Raw genomic sequence first — 27985 nt, 5'->3', positions numbered from 1 at the left:
AGCCCTAGAGTTCGACTTCAAAAGAAAAAACAAGCAAACACAACTGAATTTCAACAGAGAGGACGTTTAGAGTTGGGCTGTGATTGCTGGCTCTGGTGTCTGCAGAAAGGAAGCCCAGAAAAAAAATAACAAAGCAGTGACAAGAAGCGAGACAGTGGCATCTCCCGAGAAGCCGGCCGTCCCCCTCAGGTGAGCCTAAGCCTTGAAGGGCCGTTTCGAGGGGAAGCGGTCCCCGTCGTCGGGGCTTCGGAGCCCATGTGCCCGGGATGAGAGCCACCGAGTGGGGCAGGGCCGCGGCCCTACCTGTCGAGCAGCGGGCTGTGGATGTGCAGATGCTTCACGGCCACCTGAATGCGCCAGTCGGCGTGGCGGGCGGACGACACGGTGCCGGACGCGCCGCGGCTCAGGAAGCGCAGGTCGGCGAGCTTGTGGTAGGGGATGGCGGGCAAGGCGCTGCAGACAGCCTCCCCGCTCATGGCGGCGGGGCGCGCCGGCCCTTGGGCCGCCGGCCAATCCCGGAAGTGCCCGCCGCGCCCGCAGCTCCGTCCCGGCGCGGGCCAGGCCGCCGGGCCCCCCTCCAGGGGGCCGGACACTAGGTCGCGAGGCCGTCCATCCCCCAGGCGGCCCGCGCCACGCTCCTTATCCAGGGCCCGGGCGAACTCTCTCTGGAGACAGGTTAACGCTGAGGCGATGGGGCGCTCCGAAGACCGGCGTCCTCTCGCCGACACGGCCCTCCAGGGCGTGGCAGCCACAGGGGCCCGCCGCTCGGAGCTCCGCCCTCCTCAGACGCTCCAGCGACGTCAGCGGGCGGACGCCGAGCCGGGGGCTTTCCCGCGCGTCCGCCCGAGGTCGCCGCCGCGGGGAGCCCCGACCGCGTGTCCCGGGCCGGCGCGGCGCGGGCGACGGCCTGCGAGTGGGGAAGGAGCCCGGGGCGCTCAGTGCGTCTTCTCTCCGCGGCTCCCGACCAGCGAGGGTTTGGAAGGGTTTCTTGTGAGGAAATTTCTCCTCAGCCGCCTCACACTCGGTCCGCAGGCCCTCCCGCCCTGGAAGACTCTCCTCTGGTCCCGTCTGCTAGCAACCTATTTTTGGTCACCTCACCCTTGTTTACCCCTGACGCCCATAACTATAGCCAGAGATTTAAAAATAACCTTGAGAGTCCCTCCCTCTGATTTCATATAAGACTGGAAACATTTCTTTCTCATAGATCTGGGAAGAGCGTAGTATTTGATGCCAACCAAAAAACGATGGAAACTTCTTTTCGTCTTTTTACCTTAAACACCTGTCTACACCTGAAATGGCTGTTTCGCGACGTGTGGTGCACATATTATACACAATAGCGAGTTCGTGCTAGGCATTTGATGAATTCTGAAACGTTAAGTAATAGGGAATGCCTGAGTTGAATCAGGGATTTCTGCCTAGGGAAATTGAACGCTTCCTGTATTTCTCTATTGCCTGAAACGTGAGTAGTAATGCTACGTTTTGCAATTAATGGAAGCTGAAATAAAGATGGTTTTGAAATCTTGTAATTTAAAATAAATTGCTTAGCTTTAAAGCTATGGTCTGATAAGTGGGGTTTATTTCTAAATAAGGTTTTTGCTACAAAAAGTGCTCAGAAAACTTTTCGTATTCATTCATTCATCTAAGAGTTCTGGAGAAAGAGAACAAAAAGTAGGGAGGAAGTTATCAAAATAATAACTCTGGAATTTTTGCCAGGATCGAAGGTCAAAGGTCTTCATATTGAAAGGGTCTACCAGCTAAGGTGGCTGCAGTGGTAAAGAATCCACCTGCCAATGCAGGAGACTCAAGAGACCCCAGTTTGATGCCTGGGTTGGGAAGACCCCCCCGGAGGAGGAAATGGCAGCCCGCTGAAGTATTCTTGCCTGGGAAATCCCATGGACTGAGGAGCTCGGCGGGCTACAGTCCACTGGGTCACAGTCTGACATGGCTGAGCGTGTGCACACACCCACACAGCACCCACAGTGAATAAGAAAAAGACCTATATTAAAGTACATCATTAAAAAGATCAAGACTCTAAGAGAAAATAGAAGATTCTAAGATTTTAGAGGGAAGAACCAAGAACAAACGGGTGGGTATTAGAATGGCATCGGATTTCTCAGCAATAATGTTTTTATGCTAAAACACTGCAGTGAAATTTCAAGTTTTGTATTCCAATATCTTCCAACCTAGAATTCTGTAGTCAAGCTACCCATCAAGTATTAGAGCAGATTAAAAACATTTATTTTCCATCTATCTACTTTTTTTTTTTTTTAAAGAAAACTACTAGAGAATGTACTCTGATAAAACATGAGAGCAAAACAAGAAAGACACGGGGCCCAGAAAACAGGACCAGAGGAATGTGAAGGGAAATGCCAGGTGAAAGATATGTGGCAGAATTAGAGAGCAGTTGTTTTCATTGGAGCAAGAAGATGGCAGATTCCAGGAAGAAACACTGATGAAAATTACTGAATTTATTTAGATGATTAATTTTGAGTATTTGTGTAGTTATATCGCTAGATGTTTGACAGATCTAATGAAATATGTGATAAAATTCGAGAGAGAAATTTAAAACTATAGGAAAGTGGAAAAGAGAAGAAATTATTAATTCCATAAAAATAAAAATTAGAACGGAAACAGCATTTCTCCAAACTGTTTCGTGGTTGTGAAAAGTTTAAGACTTTTTAGCACTTCTGAAATGCTAGTATATTATAAATCTCTAAGAAGGAGAGAACATGCAACATAGAAGGCTGTAAAATTTATATTTAATTACATTTCTTTTAGATTAACAAATAGTATTATAGTCACATGGTTCAAAATTTTAAAAATTTAAAAGGACCAAAATCCAATAGAAAATTAAGAAGAACATAGATACTTCACAAAAGGGGATATCTAAACTGCAAATAGCAAATGAATGTGAAAAGGTATTCGATGTCATTAGTTATTAGAGAACTACAATGAAACCATAATGAAATAACACTACACAAATACAAGAATAACTAAAATTAAAAAGACAGAATATACCAAGTGTGTGTGAGCAATTGAAACACTTGTACATTGCTGATAGGAGTGTCATTCGGTATAATCAACTATTCAAATGGTGTGGCAGGATATATTAAAATTACACATATGCACATTGTCAGCAATTCCTTGTCTAGGTATGTTGTTCAGTCGCTCAGTCATCCCTGACTCTTTGTGACCCCAGGGACTGCCACATGCCAGGCTTCCTGTCCATCATCATCTCCTGGAGCTTGCTCAAACTCATGTCCATTGAGTCGGTGATGCCATCCAACCATCTCATCCTCTGTCGTCCCCTTCTCCTCCTGCCTTCAATCTTTCCCAGCATCAGGGTCTTTTCCAATGAGTTGGCTCTTCACATCAGGTGGCCAAAGTATTGGAGCTTCAGCTTCAGCATCAGTTCTTCCAAGGAAAATTCAGGGTTGATTTCCTTTAGGATTGACTGGTTTGATCTCCTTACAGTTCAAGGGACTCTCAGGCATCTTCTCCAGCACCAAGGTCAAAGGCATCAATTCTTTGACTCTCTTTTTTATTGGCCAGCTCTTACATCCATACATGACAACTAGAAAAACCATAGCTTTGACTATAGACTATATGGGCCTTTGTTGGCAAAGAGTAATGTCTCTGTTTTTTAATACGCTGTCTAGGTTTGTCATCGCTTTTCTTCCAAGGAGCAAGTGTCTTCCAATTTCATGGCTGCAGTCACCATCTGCAGTGATTTTGGAGCCTAAGAAAGTAAAGTCTGTCACTGTTTCCACTTTTTCCCCGTCTATTTGCTATGAAGTGATGGGAGTGGATGCCATGATCTTCGTTTTTTGAATGTTGAGCTTTAAGCCAACTTTTTCACTCTCCTTTTTCATCTTCATCAAGAGTCTCTTTAATTCCTCTTTGCTTTCTTCCATAAGGGTGGTGTCATCTGCATATCTGAGGTTATTGATATTTCTCCCAGAAATCTTGATTCCAGCTTGTGCTTCATCCAACCCAGCATTTCACATGATGTACTCTGCATAGAAGTTAAATAAGCAGGGTGACAATATGCCACCTTGATGTACTCCTTTCCCAATTTTGAACCAGTCTGTTGTTCCACGTCCAGTTCTAACCATTTCTTCTTGACCTGAATACAAGTTTCTCAGGAGGCAGGTATGGTAATCTGGTATTCTCATTTCTTTAAGAATTTTCCACAGTTTGTTTTGGTCTCCTCAGTCAAAGGCTTTAGCATAGTCAATGGAGCAGAAGTAGATGTCTTTCTGAAATTCTCTAGCTTTCTCTATGATCCAACAGATACTGTCAATTTGACTCGGTTCCTCTGCCTTTTCTAAATCCAGCTTGTACATTTCGAAGTTCTTGGTTCACATACTGTTGAAGCCTAGCCTGTAGAATTTTGAGCATTACTTTCAGTTCAGTTCAGTTCAATCGCTCAGTCATATCCAACTCTTTGCGACCCCATGAACCACAGTACGCCAGGCTTCCCTCTTCATCACTAACTCCCGGAGTTTACCCAAACTCATGTCCATCGAGTCAGTGATGCCATCCAGCCATCTCATCCTCTGTCATCCCCTTCTCCTCCTGCCCCCAATCCTTCCTAGCATCAGGGTCTTTTCCAATGAGTCAACTCTTTGCATGAGGTGGCCAAAGTATTGGAGTTTCAGCTTCAACATCAGTCCTTCCAATGAACACCCAGGGCTAATCTCCTTTAGCAAGGACTGGTTGGATCTCCTTGCGGTCCAAGGGACTCTCAAGAGTCTTCTCCAACACCACAGTTCAAAAGCATCAATTCTTCGGGGCTCAGCTTTCTTTATAGTCCAACTCTCACATCCATACGTGACTGCTCGAGAAATCATAGCCTTGACTAGATGGACCTTTGTTGACAAAGTAATGTCTCTGCTTTTTAATATGCTATCTAGGTTGGTCATAACTTTCCTCCCAAGGAGTAAGCATTACTTTACTATCATGTAAGATGAGTGCAATTGTGCAGTAGTTTAAACATTCTTTGGCATTGCCCTTCTTTGGCATTCAATGAAAACTGACCTTTACCAGTCCTGTGGCCACTGCTGAGTTTTCCCAATTTGCTGACATATTGAGTGCAGCATTTTAACAGCATCATTTTTCAGGATTTGAAATAGCTCAGTTGGATTTCCATCACCTGCACTAGCTTTGTTCATAGTAATGCTACCTAAGGCCCACTTGACTTCTCACTCCAGGATGTCTGGCTCTAGGTTAGTGATCACACCATCGTGATTATCTGGCTCATGAAGATCCTTTATGTATAGTTCTTCTGTGTATTCTTGCCACCTCTTCTTAATATCTTCTGCTTCTGTTCAGTCCATACCACTTCTGTCCTTTATTGTGCCTATCTTTGCATGAAAAGTTCCCTTGGTATCTCTAATTTTCTTGAAGAGATCCCTAGTCTTTCCCATTCTATTGTCTAGGTATACTGATATTCCCTGGTGGCTCAGACAGTAAAGAATCTGCACGCCCGCAATGCCGGAGACCTGGGTTTGATCCCTGGGTTGGGTAGATCCCCTGGAGGAGGGCATGGCAATCCACTTCAGTATTCTTGCTTGGAAAACCCACAAGAACAGAGGAGCCTGACGGGCTACAGTTCATGGGGTCGCAAAATTTGGACACGACTGAGTGGTTAATCACAGCATATACTAGAGTCCTCATAGTAATGCTATTTATAATAGCTTCAAACCGGAAATTACCCAAATATCCATAAACAGTAGAATGGGTATATAATTTGTGGCACATTTGCACAATGGAATATGAAACAGCAATGATATTGAACAGGGTACAATATTGATGAATCACATAAATATCAGAAGAAAAAAGCTGGACACAGAAGAGTATACATTTTATGAGTCAATTTCTGTTAAGTACAAAAATAAGCAAAATAGCCTATGCTTTCAGAAATCAGGATAATAGCTACTCTTGTAGGGTGGTCATAGTGACTAGAAGGGACATGATGAGGCTTTTGGGGTGATAGAAATATTGTTTCTTAATCTAGGACCTAGACTCTTGGTGCAAGTTACATGGGTATGTTCAGTTATGAAAATTCTTTGAGGTTATACAATGTGCACTTTTCTTATGTGTATATATATATATATATATATATATATGTATGTATGTTATACTTCAATAAAAAGTTAATAGATTTAAATACAAAATAAATAATATATGTGGACATATATATCTATATATATAATGTCTCTTGTGTGTATGTGTGTGTTTGTGTGTGTGTGTGTGCTCAGTTGTGTCTGACTCTTTGTAACCCCATGGACTGCAGCACTCCAGGCCTCTCTGTCCTTCACCGTCTCCTGGAGTTTGCTCAAATTCATGTCCATTGAGTTGGTGATGCTATCTAACCATCTTATCCTCTGTGGTCCCCTTTCTCCTTTTGCCTTCAATCATTCTCAGCATCAGGGTCATTTCAAATGAGTGTTAATGGTATGTATATTGTTTAATTAATGGCCATAAAGAATGGCTAAAGACAGGAAACCTAAAGAATACTGATGCTAAACTATATCAACTAAATGAGAAACAAAAAATGAGAATACTTATGGAAATTAGGCTAAAAAAGAAGCAGCATACGTATATATTGAATTCATCTGTTCAGAATTCTATAAAATCATATTAAGACACTTTTTTCCATTTACCGAGAATAAAAGTTATTTATGCTGTATGTGCTGTTTTAGGGACATGGTTGCTTGAAGTGATATGCTTGAAATCTCTCATAGTCTCTTAAATTAGAAATAAGACAGAAAAGTGGAAAAATAAACCACTTATTAAAAGTACAAATACAAGATTTAAAAACATTTCATATTCTAATTTTTTTCTATTTTTTAGTCTAAAAGCATCTGGTAACCATTGAGGGGAACTGGGTGAAGGATATGAGGGACCTCTCTGTATTATCTTTGCAACTTCCTGTGAGTCTATTATCAGCTCCAAATAAAAGGTGTTAAAAAGTTGAACTTGGATGTATTAATTTCCTGGGACTACCATAACAAAGAACCACAAGAAATATAAGAAAGGTATGTAAATGAGATGGGCTTCCCTGGCTCAGCGGTAAAGAATCTGCCTGCAATACAGGAGATGCCGGTTCGATCCCTGGGTCGGGAAGATCCCCTGGAGGAGGGCATGGCAACCCATCCCAGTTTTCTTGCCTGGAGAATCCCGTGAACAGAGGAGCCTGGCAGGCTACAGTCCATGTGGTTGCAAAGAGTTGGACATGACTGAAGCGACTGAGCATGCACAGGTGTAAATGAGAGGTAAGCTTTCCTGATTCTTCATATCTCTAATCCACCTCCCTAAGGCAACAAATAAATTTAACAAATATTATGTGCCATAATGTAGCAGGATAACAAAAGACATGTGATCTTATCCTTAAAATGCTTTTAGTATTCTTAGGGAGATAGAACCTGAGCACACAATTACTGTAGAGTGTGATACGTGTTCTGACAGGGAAGTCCAGCATATGATAGTGAAGTCTAGAGCACACTTGGATACTAGGGGAAAGAAGCATGGATTTAGTGAAATGAAGAGAGGTAAGGCAACTACCCAAAGTCAACAGAGTATTTAAATTACTGAGATATGATTCCTGCACAAATCTATTTGAATTAAAGCTCACATTCTTTCCGGGAACTGCTAGGGTATTCCATTTTCAGTTTCACATTATGTGATGTCCCAAGAGAGGAATTTAGTAGCGAGAGGGAATTCCCCAGCTACAAAAAAACAATGATGGACCAAAACTAACTATTAATGGACACTTCATGGGAAATTCCATTTGCTTTTGACGTTTTACTTGGCAGGTTTCCAAGAGTGGAAAGCTGTGTTACTAGTAGCTCCGTCTGCATTTAAAATTTTTAGCCTCTGAATTTAGCAGGATATTTTGTTTTCCAAAATGACTTCGGAACTCAAAATCATTTTCTCTGTCACTCTTATCTTATATGCAAAATATGTTAAGGTATATTTTTTAGACAATGCATACACACACACACACTTTTTTTTTTTGCTTTAGGCAGTGGCTGTATGAAAGAGATTGTAAATTTAGTACCCTTTTTAGCATCCTTTTTTTCGGCAGACACAGACAAAGTTGTGGAAGAAGGCAGAACCTTTCTTACTGTAGTAGCCATTGTAGTCTAGGTCGTAACAGCACAGGCTGGTGTAATCAGAAACTCTGACTGAAGCAGGGATCCAGCGGCAGCAGCTGAACAGGTTCCCAGAGAGAACTCTGAAGTTTATTGGGAACTAAGGAACACTCAGGAAGCTTCCTAATTTTCACCATTGTAAAAAGGAATAGAAATGTCCGCCCTGCCAGGGAAACCCTGTTGTGCAACTCCAGGGGACACTGTTCCCGCTGGGGAGGTGCCAGTGTGCAATACAGTGTAAATGGGCCCCCTAGTGTTGCACAATGTGGAGGCCCTATAGCCCTATAGCCCAGAATTGTTCTGAGAGATTCAAGTTACACAACGAACATAAGAGAACTCTATAAATTATAAACCTGTCAATCTATGTAAATAATATAATAATACTTAACAAGTTTTGCCCTTAAAGCAAAACATTCTTACCTAGTCTGAGAAAGAGAAAAGCAGCCGCTATTAGCTGGGAGCTGGCCTGGCATTCTTAGTGAATCTGCGGCATTCTCCTGTTCAATATAAATAACTTTCATAGAACACCAACCTCGGAAAAGACTCCTTTGCCACTGTAGAACAAGAAAAAATAAGACCACTTCATGATCATGTTTGAACAGACAGAGGTAAAACATTGTTCAAGCCACAAAAATGAACAAACATCTCCCTTTCTTGGCTAATAGTGAGTACCTACCGCTTCTTTAACAATTTTAGCTTTAACTTGATCTCATTATTCTCATTTGTCTAGATACAAATTAAGATATCCAGTCAGAGAATCACTCCTCTTCCAGATGGTATCCAATGCAGGGAGGATACCTGTTTTCTTGAATGCTCTTCAAAATCACCTACAATAAGCCCATATCCTGTAACAAATTATTTCTAATATCCTCTTACTGAAATGTCCTGTGATTCCTAGTGTTATAGAACCCCTGCTTGCAACGAGTCAGTAAATCCAGTTCATAGAACTGCAGGTGTGTTGCTGATGGTCTTTGACTAGAGGACATTGACAGGTTCATAGGGCAGTTATTACCCAGCCTGCAGCTCTCACTATCTGCATCTCAGTTAAAGAGCTAGCTCTTCTAACTTCTCCTGGGACACGTCTTTGGTGTTGATTCTGTTTCACAACACAGAACTCCTGAGGAAGAGATTCTGGCTGGCCATAATCTCATCCTTCAAGCCCTTTGTGGATTATGGGGTTATGGACATAAGGTACTGAATTTCTAAAATGGCAACAACAGTATAGCAACAGCAATAACAGCTAACACATATAATGCTTGCTATGTGTCAGGTACTCTTGTCAGCAATTTCCATGGAGTAATTCATTTAATACAACAACACTATACAATAGATGCTATTATCACCCTCACTTTGCAGATATAGAAACCAAGGCACAGAGATGTTAATTACTTGTGCAAAGTCCCACAGCTACTAAGAGGCAGAGCCAGCCAGCAACTGAACCAAAGAAATTATATTGCTGTATTCTGAATCAGTTCAGCTGTTCTCAAAAAGCAAATAGAGTCCTGAGAGATGGAGCATGACTGATTTGACCCCACTCCACACACTTTTAGGGCTTCCCTGATAATTCAGAAGATAAAGAATCTGCCTGCGACCCAGATTCCTGGGTTCTATCCCTGAGTTGGGAAGATCTCCTGGGATAGAAAATGGCCTGGAGAATTTGTATATTTAGTGCATTTGCCTGGAGAATTCCATGGATATGAAGCCTGGCAGGCTATAGTCCAGGGGGCTGCAAAGAGTCAGACGTGACTGATTGACTAACACTTTCAGCACACTTTTATATGAAGAGTTATGTTATATGTGAGCAAGGATATCTTTTGAAGCAGTTCGGTCTAGTAATCTTAAAGTGTTGATATGTCTCTGATAATGGTATCTGTTAGGAATAATTCAAACTTTATGGAACCAATCCTATTGGCTACAATTTGCTTTATCTTTTATGTATTAACATTTTAACTCAGCATTTATTGACTGTCTATCATGTGAATGGCTCTTTGGTACATAGGATGGGACACACACACAATGTAGGACGGATAAGCTCTACATTGCTATCTACAAAAGTTATGACTAAAGTCTTTATATATATCATTTTTATCCTTAGAAATCTTCCTTATTATAATAGCAACTTGGAAATGGGATATGATCAGATCAGGGCAAATGCTGTAGAAAGTCTCTCACTAGGAATTTGAACCCCAGTATTCGTGTGTGTGTGTGTGTGTGTGTGTGTGCGCGCGCACGTGCCCCGTCACGTCCAGCTCTTTGCAGCCCCATGGAATGTAGCCCGCCAGGCTCCTCTGTTCATGGGGTTATCCCAGCAACAAGAATACTGGAGAGGGTTGCCATTTCCTCCTCTAGGGGATCTTCCCAACTCAGGGATCGAATCAGCATCTCTTGCAGCTCCTGCATTGAGATGATGGATTCTTTACCACTGAGCCACCTGGGAAGTCCATGGGATATAATTGGCATTAACTTATCTGATTCTAGCAGAAATATATGAGGCTTTGATATCTAATGGAGTGAAATGTCTCCTTCATTAACCAATGTGTATGACCTCTTTGGTATTTTGTAATCTCAGTGAGTCTCATTTCTTCCATGTATTAAAGAGTGAAAACAATATTTTTCTTAAGTGTGTTAGGAGAATTAAATAGGATAATGTGCATAAGATTATATCCAATAAATATTACTTTTCTTTCTCAAAATAAAGTGTTTTAGTCTTGCCAATTTTAGTTTGGACTTCCCAGGTGGCTTGGTGGTAAAGAACCTGCCTGGCAATGCAGGAGATATGGGTTCAACTTTAGGTTTGGAATATCCCCTGGAGAAGGAAATGGCAACCCACTGCAGTATTCTTGTCTGGAAATCCCATGAAGAGATGGCTTGGTGGGCTACAGTCCACAGAGTTGCAAAAGAGTCAGAGATGACTTAGCAACTAAAACAATAACAACAAATTTAGTTTAAGTGAGAATTATCAACTTTATAAGATGATTGTCAAGGTTGGCTTATGAATTACTGAGAAATGGCTTAACTGTGTAGCCATGCTCTTGTTTCAAATGTTATCTCTGTGAAAACATGGGCTCTATCTGTTGTGTTCAACATTACTTAGGACAATGAATGAAAGTCATGATGATCTACCTATTGTCACTTTAGGCTGTGGGAGGATGTTATGGCCAGTAGAAGACTGCTGTTCTTGTGTGAAAAGCATGCAGAGTTATCTGGTGTGTTCATTGCAACTTTTTGTTTTTTCAGAGTTACAAGATCATTTTTAAAAATCACTTGAATTCACAGAGGTAAAGTTATGATGAAAGTACCAGACTTTCAAAAATCTTTGCAGCCAATATTCTGATGACTCTCTGAATCTAAACTGTATCTCTAAACTCTTAGACTGTATCCAGCATTTTATTTCAGCTATTTAGAAGTTTAAAATATTACTAAATAAACCATATATAACTGAATCTGTTGGATGGAAGATATTTTATTTCAAGCATAGTTAGATATTCACTTAAGTTTATTCTTTAGTAGATTTAGTGAAAGCAGTCATCTGATTGAATGAGTAAATCAATCTCCCTTAAAAACTTACTATGAAATAAATGATAGAATTATTAAAATCAAATACTAACTCCTCACACATAAAAATGTTTTATGTCCTACCAAATATAATATCATAAGACAAGCTTGTGTTGTAATGTTATCCCCATTGAGATTTGATGGGGGTAATAAATAATATGAAGGCAGGAAGGTTCCAAAGAGAAAGGGAAGAAAAAGGGATGAGCTACTATGTTACCAAACTCAGGTAAAATACTCCTTTCCTCCTAGAAGGAGGACAGGCCTGATGAGGGAGGCGGCATGGATGGTGCAGCCATTGGCTGGGTGTACTATTCCAATGAAAGAATTCCTTCTGGAAGAGAATATCTGGAATGAGTGGATGGTGGTAAGTGTTCTCCCCAACAATCTCCATTTCAAAGATGGGAAAACTGAGTCTAAGAGTAGACTAGCCTCAAGTATTCAAAGTGACAAGTGATAGAACTGGAGTAAACCAGGTAGTTTATTTCAGGTTTATTACATCAGGGGACCCTTGTTAATGAGGTCCATGATACAGTTTCCTAGAGTCACAATATAACTAGGACTTATATATATATAAGTCAAAGCCAAATATCATAAACTTGTAGCTTTCTTTATATTTGCTTTCTGATGAGGTAATGAACTTATTGCTTCCCTTGTGGCTCAACAGGTAGCTTATTAGACTAAAAGCATTGTATATATTTAGTGAGTACTCAAACTGTGCATAACACTGAATTAAATGCCTGAAATACTTCAGTCATTAAGAAGCTATCATTGGAGACGTAGCAGAATGTACATACGATTTTACACACAAATGTTTAACAGAAATACTGTAAAAAGATTCAGTTATATTCATGCTGAAGTATGGAAGTTACCAGAGAGTTAGTGAATGAGGTATTGAATCACTATTATTTTATAGAGTGTGAATGACTGGGAATAATTTACGGGAAAGGATGATCTGAAAGTCAGTTCAAAGGAGAGAATCACTTGAGTTGTTTTCAGAGACTTCTTGGTACGTTCGTAGAGGGCTACAATATCCAAGAATGAGCATCACGTCTTTCAGGACAGTCGGTGGGTCTGCATGCTGCAAAAGAGCAATTGAGTGGCGAATGAAGTCTGGACCTGCCTAACTGCACTCTGGGCAGTAAAGCGTTTTAAGAGTCGGGCTCCATATTTTAGTACGTGCAGTGCTTATCGTTACTGAAACTAGCTTTCCTCACTCATAAAAGAAGTACTCTGTGAACGATGACATGTTAATTAATTTTAGTTTAGAACGATAGCTCTACTCCAAGGCTTTTTTTATTCTAGCTTAGTGTCACTTGAGGGCGGACACTGGACAAGGCACAGATAGAAAAACACAAGGTATTTCCTGCCTCCAGGAAAGAGTCGGCCATGACTGAGCAACCGAACTGAACTGAACTGGACTGAAGAATTACAGATACTAGATGTTAAATAATGTAGAGCTGGTACATAGGATGGGACACACACACAGTGTAGGACGGATAAGCTCTACATTGCTATCTACAAAAGTTATGACTAAAGTCTTTATACATATCATTTTTATCCTTAGAAATCTTCCTTATTATAATAGCAACTTGGAAATGGGATATGATGTTATTTCAGCTGCCCTTTTGATGTTAAATAATGTAGAGGATTGCACACTGCTTGATCCAGCTGGTTCCAGGACTATCTCTTCTCAAGTCATGTTACAGATATTCATTTTCTCTCTCAGAGGGAGGATCATTGTTTAAAGCTTTGTTTTTCGCTTGCGAAAGAAAACAGTACATATTTCAAGAGGATGTCTGTATCTAGCTTTGATTAATTGGGGTAAATTGATTCAAGATATACTACATTAGGCAAAGTTTCTGACATTTCAAAGACGTGTCTTTTGGTGTAGTGAATCAGCTCAGGGTCTCTGTGATAGGATGAGTGCATATGATGACAATACTATCTCCACTGTCCCTTACCCACCTGTATCTGTATTTTTTTGTCTCTATTATTTCAAACCTCACTTCTCTATCATCTCTTATCAACTTGTGTCCCTAACTTGCTGACCTAATTTGCTTTACTGTTTTTTTTTTCCCTCCTGTCCATATCTGTCTTGAATCTATCTTCTCTCTTCCATTGCTTTACATTTTATGTCCAGGTTGCCAAATTTGCCTCACATAAGACCTCTCTCTTATGGACAGATCTGACGTTAAAATGTCTTTCTATTGCTTATTCTGAATACTAGCAATTATGTCCCACAAACTGTGTACTCTGCTGCTGTTGCTCTTGCTAGTATAATTTTATAAACAATTCAGGTGCCACTTTTTACCATTTCCTGAGTATCTACTCTGTGTGAAGTATTTTATTTTAATTTTTATAGTTTAAACTATTACTGATTTTTCTCCAACGCCCATAGGTGTTATTATCCCTGCTTTTCCAATAATGAAATCGAGACTCTCCCAAATTCTCACAATTTTCACCAGTGAGGACTCTTTCTATTGCAAGTGAGAGAAATCCAACTCAAATGATCTTAAACGCAGGTTTTGATTGTCTCACATTCTTGGAAAGCTGTGAGCATCATTAAACCCATGTGGGTTCAAACCACGTCATCAGAAATTTGTCTCTTTTTCCACATCTCGTGGATTTCCCTCCAGGTGGGATTTATTTTCTGGTGGCTGCTTCCATGCAGTAACACAAAGCGTTGCTGGTGGCTCCCAGCTTGCATTTTAATTGCAAGAGATCCCAGAGAGTATATGTACCGGATAGTTCCAGAAAAAGCCCTGGGAATGAGGCTGAGCTGACTGAGTTTAGATTCCATGCCAACCCATGAACAAACCATTGAGGCCAGTGTAATTGGGTTCTCTTGAGTGGCCCATCCTGTGTTTGTTGCTGGAGCTGGAAGATGAGTCCCGTCTCCTGAGCCACTTGGATTGTGATCAGGGATGGGAAGTTCTCCAAAATGTGCTGGGAAGAAAGAAAACACATTTCCACTACAAATCTGGAGAGGGAAATTTCTAATTCACACACACCTAGAATTTCAACCTAGGTGTGCGTGAATTAGAACATCAATATGAAAATGTCATTATCCATTCGGTCAACAAGCATTTAGGCCCTTTTCAAAGCTGTATAATACAGTCATGAACAAGACAATGTGCTTGCCCTCAGTCAAGGCAGAAAATAAAATACTCGAAAGGCACAATATAATTTCAGATAACAGTAAGTTATATAAAGAAAATAGAAGCATATTAGGGAGTTAAAGAGTGACTGAGTTGACTGAGTGAGTGGTCCATTTAGCTAGTGAGGCTGGGGAGGTGACATTTGTGCAGGGCTGAATGAAGGTAAGTTGGATGCTATCAGCAAATCCCAGGGAAGAACTTTCCTATAAAACAGACAGCAGGGGCCTCGGGAGATGACATATATAACTTTAATCTCTTTCCCTTAATTTCTCTCCTTCCTACCTCCTTAGGTGTCAAACACCTAGCATTCTACCCATTGAATTTATGAGTAAGCCTGGATTGATTACTACATGGATTCTTAATTTTTGCTCCTGGAAACAGTCACCGTGGTGATGATTAAATGAGGAACGTTGAACTTTGTAGTCCTGTTAGACTTCAGAGCTGTCCTAGCACCTCTGTCTCCATTGTTAGTGATTCTTCTTTTTTGTCAATGGGACAGTGTCTTGTCACTTCCAATGCCTCCCTTCTCCCTGCCACTTGCTTTGCTTGTCTTCTTGGCTGCTTACCATTTGCTTATTTTTTCTTATTTCCTCTCTCTCCTGTATCTTTTTCTGTCGCTTAGTCCAGGTAGCTTAGATTTTGTACAAATGGGCTTGGCTGGTATAGTCACTAATACTTACAGAATATCCTTTCATTCTGTATTTCTATCAATCCTTGCACATTCTGGGTACTTTTCAGGTCTTCTGTTCTTAACAATTTTGCTCTTATTCTCTTTTCTTCTTTTAGAAGTACTTACACCTACTTGATGGGTACCATTCTGAAAGTTTCAGGCTGTAGGACAGCTGACAGTCTACGAGAGTCATTATTCTATTTTATTTTCCTCTTGCTCTTTGTAACCTGCATCCACACTCAAGCCTAATATAAGGACCCTTGCTATTTGCCAAGCCCTTTAAGTTTAATCTTGGCATCATCCATTTCTTTTTTTCCTACTACTTGCAGCCTGACCAATGTAATTCAGACTCTTAGAATTTCATACCTGAACTAATGCAGCAACATTCACCTGGGCACCTCTATCTTTAGCCCCCCTGTCTGTCATGTACTTTTCTGACAATATTATTCCTAAAATACTACTTTCATTATCCTTGTGAAAGGACTACTTATGTCATCCCTGTGATCAAAATCTTTCAAAGTCAAATTGCCAAATAGATGAACTACCAACTCTTTAGTGTCACATTCAGCACAGTTCATAGTAAGTTATGAATCTACCTTTCTGACACTAATCCTCCAGCCTGTCTAGGATCCCTGCTCTCCAGGCAAACTAATCCAGCACTTTCTCTTAATGCACATTGAATAGTCTTGACCTCACACTATTTTTTCTAAACTTGACTCCTTCCCTTCAACCCCTAAAGTTTCCCTGTTCTTTGCAACTATAAGACAATCCATTAAAAAAAACTCCAGTTCATAGTCCCTATTTATTTTGGAGTCCTCTGCAACTATCCAAGTTGGAATTTATCATTTCTCCCCAAATTCCATTTATTAATATATGAAACTCCTCATTTCGTCGGATACTGTTAATTACTTTTTTATATCTGAAAATTATCTCTAACAACTTGCTGCATTTTTCACCATTCTTGCATTTCTTTTTGTCCTTCTTTGTGGCTGTCTAGAGTTCTCCTCAAAATATGAATATTGACTTTTTTATTCTTATTATAAGTGAAACTCATTCAGTCGTGTCTGACACTTTGCGACCCCATGGATGGTAGCCCGCCTGAGTCCATGTAATTCTCCAGGTAAGATCACTGAAGTGGGTTGCCATTTCCTTCTCCAGGGTATCTTCATTAACCAGGGACTGAATCCAGGTATCCTGCATTGCAAGCAGACTCGTTACCATCTGAGCCAGCAGGGAAGTCAGAGCTTTGTGATAATGTAGAAGACCAGGCAGGAGGGCTAAGTTTGGCTTTAGATATCCATATCTACGTAGGTGTCATCATATACATTCATCAATATCTCTATAAATATCTGTATAAAAAGGAAATTACTTCAAATGAATAAGAATACCAATAGCTATGAAATCTGTCTTTTCAGAAACTTTCCTTGACTCTTCACTTTCCACATTATGTTCCTGAGATGGTAGAAAAGATCTCCAGCTCTGAGAGTCTTCTCAATTTTAGTTCTAATAATGATTGGATTTGTTTATCTTTACAGCCTGTTTTTAACTGTATTAAGATATTTACAGTTGGTGATATGCTCTGATGATCATCATGATTTTTTTTTTTTGCTCCATGATTTCTATATAATATTTTGTTTCTGTACTATTTGGTTATTATGCATGCATATTTTCTAAAAAGCATGTTTTTGCTCAACCATAAAGTGTACAATCAGGTTAGTCAGTTATATCACATTAATTCATTTTATATTCAGTTTTTCCCACATGGTTATATCCTGCTGGGAGTATTGGGGTAAGGATTGCAGAGGGAGAACATAGGTATGCAGAGAACTTTTCCCTTATACATGAATTTCCCTTCTTCAACTTTCCGCATCTCCCTTGTAAAATTGCATTCTGTTTTTCATGTGTTAAAATATATGTACATGATCCTAGGTTGAGCTCTGGTCTTTGGAAAACAAATGTTCTGGGATTAATATTTCCAACTGCCACTTACTATTACTAGCTTTTCCACCTTGACAAGTAACTTGATATCTTTGTATCTATATTTCCTTGTTTATAATTTGGAGGTGTAGGGCTTCAGAATTTTAATTGTGAGCATTAAGCAAGATAATTTTTGTAAAGCAAGTAGCATGGCCTGGTCACATACAAAGTAGTTGATAAACTTTAGCTAATAATGGTAGCTTACTCCTAACATTACTTTGCCAACAAAGGTCCGTCTAGTCAAGGCTTGGTTTTTCCAGTAGTCATGTATGGATGTGAGAGTTGGACTGTGAAGAAATCTGAGCACCGAAGAATTGATGCTTTTGAACTGTGGTGTTGGAGAAGACTCTTGAGAGTCCCTTGGACTGCAAGGAGGTCCAACCAGTCCATCCTAAAGGAAATCAGTCCTGAATATTCATTGGAAGGACCGATGTTGAAGCTGAAACTCCAATATTTTGGCCACCTGATGTGAAGAGCTGACTCATTTGAAAAGACCCTGATGCTGGGAAAGATTGAAGGCAGGAGGAACAGGGGACGACAGAGGATGAGATGGTATCACCGACTCAATGGACATGAGTTTGAGTAAAGTCCAGGAGTTGGTGATGGACAGGGAGGCCTGGCGTGCTGCAGTCCATGGGGTCGCAAAGAGTCGGATATGACTGAGTGACTGAACTGAACTGAACTGAACTCCTAACCTAGACAACTTTAGGTAAATAATTGTCTTTGTTTCCAAAAAATGAAAACCGAAGAAATCTTAAAAATACTGACATATACAATGTGAGGAAGGTGTCAACTTTCCATTTCCAGAGCGGTATGGAAATAGAGGAGTTACTTACATTTCTGAAGCTAATTAAACTGCAAATTTCTTAGATTCTGTGAAATGGGCTTAGTGTCCTCTTAGGGTTCTTTCTAGTCCTTAGAAAAGAAAAAAATATTGAATGAAAACTTTATTCAATAAAGTAAGTATAAATGAGTACATAAGCTATCTTTAATAATATTCAAAATATACGTTTTAATATTTTTTTAGCACCTTAGAATAAACATTCTACAATTTTAATACTGCATTTCAAATGTTAGAAGGCTTACTAAGGTGACAAAATATCTAAAGTTTTCTAGGCTTACAGTTAAAAGCATTAGAATTATTCTTTTAAATGCCTTATATGTTCATATGGAATATGAATATATGAATGTTTATATATGTAGAGAGATCTGGTAATGCTAGTTTTACTGTCAGTTACTTAACAGTATTTGATATTATTTCATTCATACATATTTCAAAAGTGTATAAACTATACTTTTATAAGTGTATAAATTATATACCTTTTCTTTTAACCTTCCTAAATACTATAATTTATAAGTTAAACAATTAAAATAAAAATCATATTAAGAGTCTTTTGAATTAGAGCTTAAACATATTGCTGTTTTTCAAATATTTCTTTCTAAAAACAAAGTATTTGCAGTAACAGTAGGTGTCGCTGTAGTAAAAGAAACCAGGCATTTAGAATGACATAGTTTTTTTTTTTCCTCTAGGAAATAATAAAACATAATTAGAGAAATATTATAAGTTCCATCTTAATAGTCAGTGTCTAAAAGGAAAATCATCTGATTATATATTTCTCACCAAAAGGTTTATCAATTATCTAAAAAATTTATCTATAAAATGAAAATAAAACTGCCCACCTTGTAAAATTGATGGTGAACATGAAGTAAAGTAATATATGCATGCATTCATTTATTTATTAAATACATTTAGTTGAGTACCTACTATGCACTAAACATGATAGTTACAAGACAGGTAATATCCTTGCCCCGCTGGTGTTTGCTGTCTAGCAGATTTATACAGATGTCGACACATTGTGAAACTTAAATTATTATTCATGAGTAAGAAGTATAAATATTATTGAGTTCTTAGGCTTAACAGATTGTGATGAAGCTATTTTAATCTTCTCCTTAGGAGAAATAATAATAGATATTATCAGCTATTTCCCACCTTGCATCTATTTACTTTTCTGATGATAGCTCCCTGATGATCCTCCAGGGTATTTCAGATTCAGTTCAGGGGGTTTGAATGACATTGGTTCCTTTCCAGCTTCCAAAGGCAGGCATGAGACTCAGGTCTGGTCAATGAGAGGTTTATATCCTTGTGTCTACAATGTCATCTCATACTAGACCCTCCATAATCTATCTCTTGCTTTCCATTTGGATCTAATCTCTTGTCACCACTGCCTTCACACTCCACTTGTATACCAGAAACACCATTTGTTTCTAAGTTTTTGCATATATTTAACTCTTTTCTTAGATATCCCTTCTTTGCCTCTTCCTCTGTCAATTCTGTTCATGCTTGAACATCTAGACAGGCAGTTCTCTTCTAAAAGTCTTTCCTGTGCTCCAGTTGTGTAAAGTGGCCCATTTAAGAGCTTTCTCAATCTCTAGGCAGTTCTCTATGTGCAATTATACATTGTTTTCATAGTATTCTATTTGTCTTTATTCTACACTTAGATATTAGATTGGCGCAGACAGTTTTGGAACATGAATTTTAAATCATTATAACTAGGCTCAAACACATCTCAATTAATCGAAATCAAAATAATCAACCATTACAATCAACATATTTTTGCCAACGAGAAATGTTTGCTTATTCCTGAAGCATAAAAACCCATGTTTCAATGCACTGTTGGAAAGCATTTTCTGCCTCCTGCTGGTTGCGGAAGCATTTTCCTTATAAAAAGTTGTTGAGATGCTTGAAGAAATGGTAGTTGGTGAGAGGTCAGGTGGATATGGAGGATGAGGCAAAACTTCATAGCCCAGTTCGTTCAACTTTTGAAGCATTGGTTGTGCAACATGCTGTCGGGCACTGTTGTGGAGAAGAATTGAGCCCTTTCAGTTGACCAATGCTGACTTCAGGCATTCCAGTTTTCAGTGTATCTCATTGATTTGCTGAGTATACTTCTCAGATGTAATGCTTTTGCTGGGATTCAGCTGTAGTGCATCAGATGGGCAGCAGTCCACCAAACAGTAACCATGACCTTTTTTTGGTTCAAATTTGGCTTTGGGAAGTTCTTTGAAGCTTCTTCTTGGTCCAACCACTGAGCTGGTCATTGCCATTGTTGTATATAATCTACTTTTTGTCTCATGTCACAATCTGATCAAGAAGTGGTTTGTTGTTGTTGCATAGAGTAAAACGCATCAAAATAATGATTTTTTTTTGTTTGTTTGTTTTTGGTGAGCTCATGAGGCACCAACTTAGTAAGCTTTTTCACCTTTCCAATTTTCTTCAAATGCCAAATGACCATAGAATGGTCAACATTGAGTTCTTCGGTGACTTCTCCTGTATTGCAGGAGGATCAGTTTTGATGATAGCTCTCAATTGTCATCAACTTCTGATGGCCAGCCACTACACTCTTTATCTTCAAGGCTCTCATCTCCTTTGCAAAACTTTTTGAACCACCACTGCACTATCCATCATTAACAGTTCCTCGGCCAAATGAGTTGTTGATGTTGTGAGTTGTCTTCAATGCTTTACAACCCATTTTGAACTCAAATAAGACAATCACTTGAATTTACTTTTTGTTTAACTTCATTTCCATAGTCTAAAATAAATATAAAATAAACAGCAAATAATAAGTCATTAGCAAAAAAAAAAGAGCAATAAATGCATATTAAAATGATGTATAACATTAACCACATTTATTCAGAATCTATTCCAATATCAGATGGCAAATTTCAACAAGGCAAAAACTGCATTTACTTTTGCACCAACATAACAGTATACTTTGGATGTCTGAATTTGACTCCTCTATGAATTTCTAGCACTTCATCTGATGGCTGGGGCACTGCTTGATATAGGTTTGTTGACTGAAAACAGTTAAGGCCACTGTGGCTGAAGCCCGTCTTTCTGTAACAGGCCTGCGTTGAATTGTGCAGAAGAGCAGTTTGAAGGACTGTATGCTGAACCACTCCAGTATTTTTGCCTGGAGAATCCCAGGGATGGCGGAGCCTGGTGGGCTGCCGTCTATGGGGTCGCACAGAGTCGGACATGACTGAAGCGACTTAGCAGCAGCAGCAGCAGCATGCTGAATTCTTCCATTGCCCCACCTTTGTGTCTCTGAGAGGAGAAGTGCATTTATGAGTCACCTCAGGCTTGCCTTAGAAAATGATATTCAGACTTCATTCAATGAGTATTTATTGCATGTTCCTTGGGTTATGCAAACGTGCTGTGTTCTTTTTCTCCACTACTCTATAATATTTATAGCCTAAGCTGTTCATTTGGCAATTAATCATAGATGATCTTATGGCATTCTTTTTTTTTTTTAATGTCTCCGTGCATTGCCAAAGGCCTCCTGGGGGTGTTTATTTATTATTTTTGGCTGTGCTGGGTCTTTGCTGTGGCATGGGCTTTCTCTAATTGCGGTGAGCGGGGGCTCCTCTCTAGCTGCAGTGTGTGGCCTTCTCACGACAGTGGCTTCTTCTGTGGGACACGGGCTCGAAGGAGGGCTGTCCTCAGCAGTGGTGGCGCATGCCTCCGTAATTGTGGCTCCCGGGCTCTAGAGCACAGGCTCAACAGTCCTGGTGCTCAGGCCCGTGAGCTTAGCTGCTCCGCAGCATGTGGGGTCATCTCAGACCAGGGACTGAATCCACGTCTCCTGCACTGGCAGGCAGACCGTTTACTACTGAGCCACCAGGGAATCCCAGAATTTCTTTTTTATGATGTATTTCTATGTAGAGTTTAGTCTATTACTTAATAGTTTACATGTTTACATATAAATAGGGACATTCATTCATTAGTAAAATTGTTATTTGTTCATTATGTCTTTGAAAATTTATTACAATTCTTATTCTTTTCTTTCTGCATAGCCTATCTGTTGGAGTTCTGTTATGCTAACAACAGAAACTGGTGAATATCAAGACAAAACGGAAAGCTTTCAGGGAATGCCGTTTTATAGAGGGGCAGAATGGAGAACCGGACTTGGAACAGGAAGGAAGCAACCCCAGAAGTTGTAAATGGCATGGGACTACAGAACAGTGTTGTATAGGAACCATTGCTGGTAAGAATGAACTCATTCTCTCTCACCTTGATCAAGACTCAGTGCCTTGGGGGAAATGGCCAAATTCAGCATGGGCTACACCCCAGCTATCCTGGAACCCTGAGTGGGAGGAAGTGAAGAAAAGAGCTTCCAGGGATTCTTTGGGTTTCTAACAGATATCAGGATTTATAAGGCAATCGGAGAACTCTCAGGAAAAGAATGTATCTTGGGTAATTAAAAAAAAAGATAAATATTAGCACTTATAATTAGTTGTTCACACAGACTTGTAATCAAATCCCAGCATAGACAGTGACTAACTCTATGGTCTTATGCAAATTTTTTCATTTCTGTAGGTGTCAATTTTTCTTCTCTATAAAATGAAGATTCTAATATTTAGTTTTGCATGGTGGTTTTAAGAATTAAATTAATGTGTCCTATGAAAGATGCCTATTAGAGTCTGTCCCATAGTAGGTGCTCAATAAATGGTGGCTATTATTGACTGATCTGTGTGCGAAAGTGTGAGGTTGCTCTATAAAGATGAGGAAGATTTCATAGTTTAATGTGAGAGAAAAACACACACACAATTTATTCCTCATAACCACCATGTGTATTAGGCAGAGGCGTTCCTCATTCGTACTTTTCATATGAGCCATCAGTGTGACTCAGTAATTTACAACTCGGCAATGGTCGCATAGTTCTTAAGTGGCAGAGCTGAGGCTGGGGCCAAGGTTTCCTGAATTCAATGACTTATACATTTGGGAAAATAAGTATTGCTTAGGAAGGACAGAGTTACTCAATTCAATTCCAATCAGAGAATTTTACTGAATACCTACTTGGCAATCTGATATCCTAGATACTATGGGGGAATATATAATTAATATATTGTCCCTAGCTCTCAAGAAGTTTACAATCTTGGGTGAAAATTAGACAGGCATACAATTTAATGAGCTTCAACAATCTGTGTAATGAAATCTCTGTTTTATCATTTACTTCTTTTAATAAGCATTTATTGAATGTGTCAGCTTCTGTATTATGTGCGGAGTTTTCAGAGGTAAACAAAAGGATAAGTTACCTGTCCTCAAGGGGCTTGAAGGAGACCAGAAGCACAAAGATTTAGCTATAGATAGAAACTCATGCTAGAAAGAAAATGTAGAGTTTTGTGATACCTAGTTGTTGTTAGCTACTTTCTTGAAGGCCTTCTGAAAGCCTGTAAAAGTTAATCATGTTAACATGTTTGGAAAAAGTATTCCAAGTAGAGTGCATGGCAAGTGCAAGGGCAATGAGGTGGGGATGGTTTGGCGTTTTAAAGAATAAAAATGAGACTATGTGGCAGAAGCATAAAGAGATGGGAAAGCCAAGCAGGGTAACATGAGATATGGAGACATAGACAAGAGCTAAAAGCACAAAGTCTTGTACGTTGCGGTTGTTGTTGCTGTTCAGTCACCCAGGCGTGTCTGACTCTTTGCAACCCCATGCACTGCAGCACACCAGGCCTCCCTGTCCCTCACCATCTCCCAAAGTTTGCCCAAGTTCATGTCCATTGCATCAGTGATGCCATCCAGCCATCTCATCCTCTGCTGCCCTCTACTCCTTCTGCCCTCAATCTTTCCCAGCATCAGGGACTTTTCCAATGAGTCAGCTGTCCACATCAGATGACCAAAATACTGGAGATTCAGATTCAGCATCAGTCCTTCCAATGAGTTTTCAGGGTTGGTTTCCCTTAAGATTGACTGGTTTGATCTCCTTGCTGTCCAAGGGACTTTCAGGAGTCTTCTCCAGCACCACAGTTTGAAGACATTGTGGTTAGAAGTGTCTAATTAATTATTTTGAGTTTAGTGGAAGCCTCTAAACATTTAAGTGGGGAAGGGATATTATTTGACTAAAATATATATATATATATATATATATATATATATATATATATATCACATTGGCTACTGTGAAGAACTATAATGTTCACCGGGATGAGTCAAAGAGGGATTTGACTTTGACAAGTCAGAGAAAGCATTGAGAAGGAGGGGGTATACTGACCATTGAGATAGGCTGGCCAAGTATTCCAGGAAAAGAGGTTACCTTCAACAAAGGCAGACTGTCTAGGAAGTGGGAACATATTGGGGCCACTGGGAGTTTTCCATTGTGGCTGTGTCATCTGCCATGTGGGGAGGATGGAATGAGATGGGATCAGAGAGGAGGTGGATGCTAGGCTGTGTTCTGACTGTATTCTGTAGGGAGCTAGAAATTATTCTGTATTTTAGGAAGATAATGCTGGTGACTAAGTGAAGAATACTAGAGGAGTGATGACGACCAGTGACGAGGTTTCTGCAACAGGTCATTTGAGAGATAGCAAGGGTCAAACAAAGGGTATGGGAGAGAGGAGACAGGTAAGAGCTATTGACTCAAAGACAGAGCACTCGGTGATGCACCGCGTTAAAGTAAAGAGGGGGGAGCATCTGAAGACATTGGCAAAGCAAATTGAGGACGCCCTTTTCTATCAGAGGAAGGTTGGAGAACAGGGTGGAGATTTCAGGTTTGAACGAGCTGAGTATAATAAGGTTTTCGCAGGACTTCTACCTGATAATGCTGGAGAGACTGCTGGAAAAGCAGGGCTGGAACTTGGGAAGTTTGGCCTCTGAGAGCACCTATTCCAACTAACTTTTTATAATCTATGAAAAATTTTGTGAATTTTCAGATATTTGCTATTTTCAAGAAGACAGGAGTTTCATGAGTGTTTGTCAGAACCAACTGGCATATTTTACCAAAGGAGAAGGTTTGCTTCTTCAAAAAAACAGATCAGTAAAGAGGAAGCTGGTTGATGATTTCTACTTTCTTTTCTTACTTGGGAAACTTGTTTAGACCTGAGCATTAACATTAGAGAATATTATAACAGGCTTAGTGTTATATGGAAAAAAATCCTGTTGCAATAACTGTAATTTGATAATGGTGAGATGGACTGTCTCTTATGTTTCTAAAGAAAGTAATAGGAGAGGGTAAGAAAAAGCAACTTGTTTTCTTAGAATTTGTTGATTATTTTGATAATTGTTGCAAAGAGCTAGACAGAAAAGACTAGGTCTGGGGATAATATAAATGGCTAAATGAGAAAAAAATGTCAATTAGAGAGAAAGGGAATCTTTTTATGAGCACTTAAAAGTTTGAGTTCTAAATAAACAGTTCTTTGTCGTGCAAATTTGAACAAACGAGAAAACAAAATGGAAGGTTTATGTCCAGTACCAAATATAGCTCGAGTGAGACACTTTCCCTCTCCTCTTTCTCTTCACTTGTATAGTCACATTTTTCTCAGTAATTACATTTTCTTCTCATGGCCCAGGCAGTAACTTCTTTGCTGATACTAATTTGAAGGTAGGGAGTCAGGGGCATGGAGACGCCTAATGCACCAACAAAGGTCATTTTTAATTGCTATCTTCAGAGTCTCAGTGCTGCATCACTGCTTAATGACTCAGCCTGATCACTGGCCCTGACTCACAGAGCTTCTAATACAGGAAAGCTAGTGTCACAGACTGATGGGCAGACCACGTGAAGCCAGGGAAGAGAAAGGAGGCTGCCATCACTGAATCTCCAGTTGACCTTAACAACCCCGGGTAGAAAAGGACAGACTGTTCTGAGGGACAGCAGTTAAATTTGCAGTGTGTTTGTTGCTGCTGTTGTTATTCTAATGACGATTGCCTTCCTGTTTTATATTTATTTATCCAAATTGATTTAGATGAAGCACTCAGAGATACAGAGATACGCGTACCCTTTGCCAAAACCACCATAATGTAGCAGAAGTCCTCCAGGATATGGGGATCTCGTTAGCTGCTGGCTTGTGTAGCTTATTTGACCTCTGATTATTGTTTCTTTATCTACCCTTATACAGCCTCTGTACTTTAGACTCCATGTCAAGCATATTTACTTTTTATAGCAAGCTCGGGAGAAAAGTACCATTACCATTGTTTTTATAGGTGAAACACTGTACATCTTCCAAGGACACATTCCTATTAAGAGATGAATTTGAAATTTTTATCATGTATATCCCTCCTCAAGGCCAGTGCTCCTTCACGACTCTTCTAAAGTGCCTCTCACCTGTAAAATATGGATGATGATAGCATGTGTCTTGCAGGGTTGTTTTACAGATTAAATAACAGAACTGTGAAATGTCTAGCATCTTTGTATGCATTAGACTATCAGTAAACGGTTGATAGTATTACTAAAAATAATAAAGAAAAATCTTCACTAAAGTATTCATGGCAATGAAATCCTTGTTGGAACATAACCCTTTGATTCTTCGGTGTGACTTAGCCTGTTGTTGGCCAGTACCGAAAGCAGATAAGAAGCACAATCCAAAGGAACGAGTCTTTAGTAGTAAAAAGTCACATATTGTAACATCTGGATGGGAAACACAATTTTGTGCACTTTGAATCATGCTGTCACTGTTTCCATTGTTTCCCATCTATTTGCCATGAAGTGAGGGGATAACTAAAGTGACAGACTTTATTTTCTCAGGCTCCAAAATCACTGCACATGGTAACTGCCGCCATGAAATTAAAAGATGCTTGCTCCTTGGAAGAAAAGCTATGACAAACCTAGACAACATGTTAAAAATCAGAGACATTGCTTTGCCAACAAAGGTCTGTCTAGTCAAAGCTATGGTTTTTCCAGTAGTCATGCATGAATATGAGAGTTGGACCATAAAGAAAGCTGAGCACTGAAGAATTGATGCTTTTGAATGTGGTGTTGGAGAAGACTCTTGAGGCTCCTTGGACTGCAAGGAGATCCAACCAGTCCATCCTAAAGGAAATCAGTCCTGAATATTCATTGGAGGGACTGATCTGAAGCTGAAGCTCCAATGCTTTGGCCACCTGATTTGAAGAACTGACTCATTTGAAAAGACCATGATGCTGGGAAAGATCAAAGGGAGGAGGAGAAGGGGACGGCAGAGGATGAGATGGTTGGATGGCATCACCGACTCAATGGACTTGAGTTTGAGCAAGCTCCGGGAGTTGGTGACGGACAGGGAAGCCTGGCGTGCTGCAGTCCATGCGGTCTCAAAGAGTTGGACACAACTGAGCGACTAAACAACAACAAATTGGGTGAGAAAGCATAGAAAGCTCTGCTGTGAGGTGTGAAAACAAAGACACAGTTGATTGAGGTTGACTGTATCATTCCATGTTGACCTTAGCATATTTTTCTTTTAAGAAACATTTGCCTCAGTAAAAATGAAGCTAACAAGTTCAACAGTAAATAGTGTCTGTACAATCTCTGAGATGCTGAAGTTTCATAATAAATTTGCAAAGCCCTAACTGGAGGTAACAAAATATAATAACTGATAGTTCTGGTAGATATTGTATAAACAAATGTAGGAAATATGAGTAAAAACAGAAAAACAAAGGTTTTAGTTTTAGAATCCAGATTTTTACTGGAACAACAGCTATTGGGCTCTTGTTCTAG

The 27985-nt window shown here is 39.8% G+C and overlaps 1 protein-coding gene and 1 long non-coding RNA gene across 3 annotated transcripts in view; one reads left to right on the top strand and one right to left on the bottom strand.

Annotated features, from left to right (window-relative positions):
- RIPK2 (receptor interacting serine/threonine kinase 2) overlaps positions 1 to 743 on the bottom strand; it is a 34815-nt gene extending 34072 nt beyond the window's left edge. For both annotated transcript variants that reach the window (XM_081496838.1, XM_081496837.1), the window contains exon 1: positions 304 to 743. In XM_081496838.1, coding sequence (XP_081352964.1) covers positions 304 to 476 — 173 coding nt within the window. In that variant the 5' untranslated portion in view covers positions 477 to 743. The remainder of the gene's footprint in view (positions 1 to 303) is intronic.
- LOC145508990 (uncharacterized) lies at positions 46 to 27834 on the top strand. The gene is made up of 6 exons (XR_014055769.1): positions 46 to 189; positions 7102 to 7280; positions 16587 to 16662; positions 17750 to 18228; positions 22374 to 22564; positions 27041 to 27834. It is a non-coding gene; the product is annotated as an uncharacterized LOC145508990 (long non-coding RNA).
- The last annotated feature ends 151 nt before the right edge of the window (positions 27835 to 27985 follow it).

Source organism: Giraffa tippelskirchi, chromosome 6 (assembly GCF_054371585.1).
Source record: "Giraffa tippelskirchi isolate mGirTip1 chromosome 6, T2T-mGirTip1v1.2.pri, whole genome shotgun sequence".
Lineage (NCBI taxonomy): Eukaryota > Metazoa > Chordata > Mammalia > Artiodactyla > Giraffidae > Giraffa > Giraffa tippelskirchi.
The sequence above is the reverse complement of the archived record's forward strand: the minus strand, read 5'-3'. Positions and strand labels throughout refer to the sequence as shown.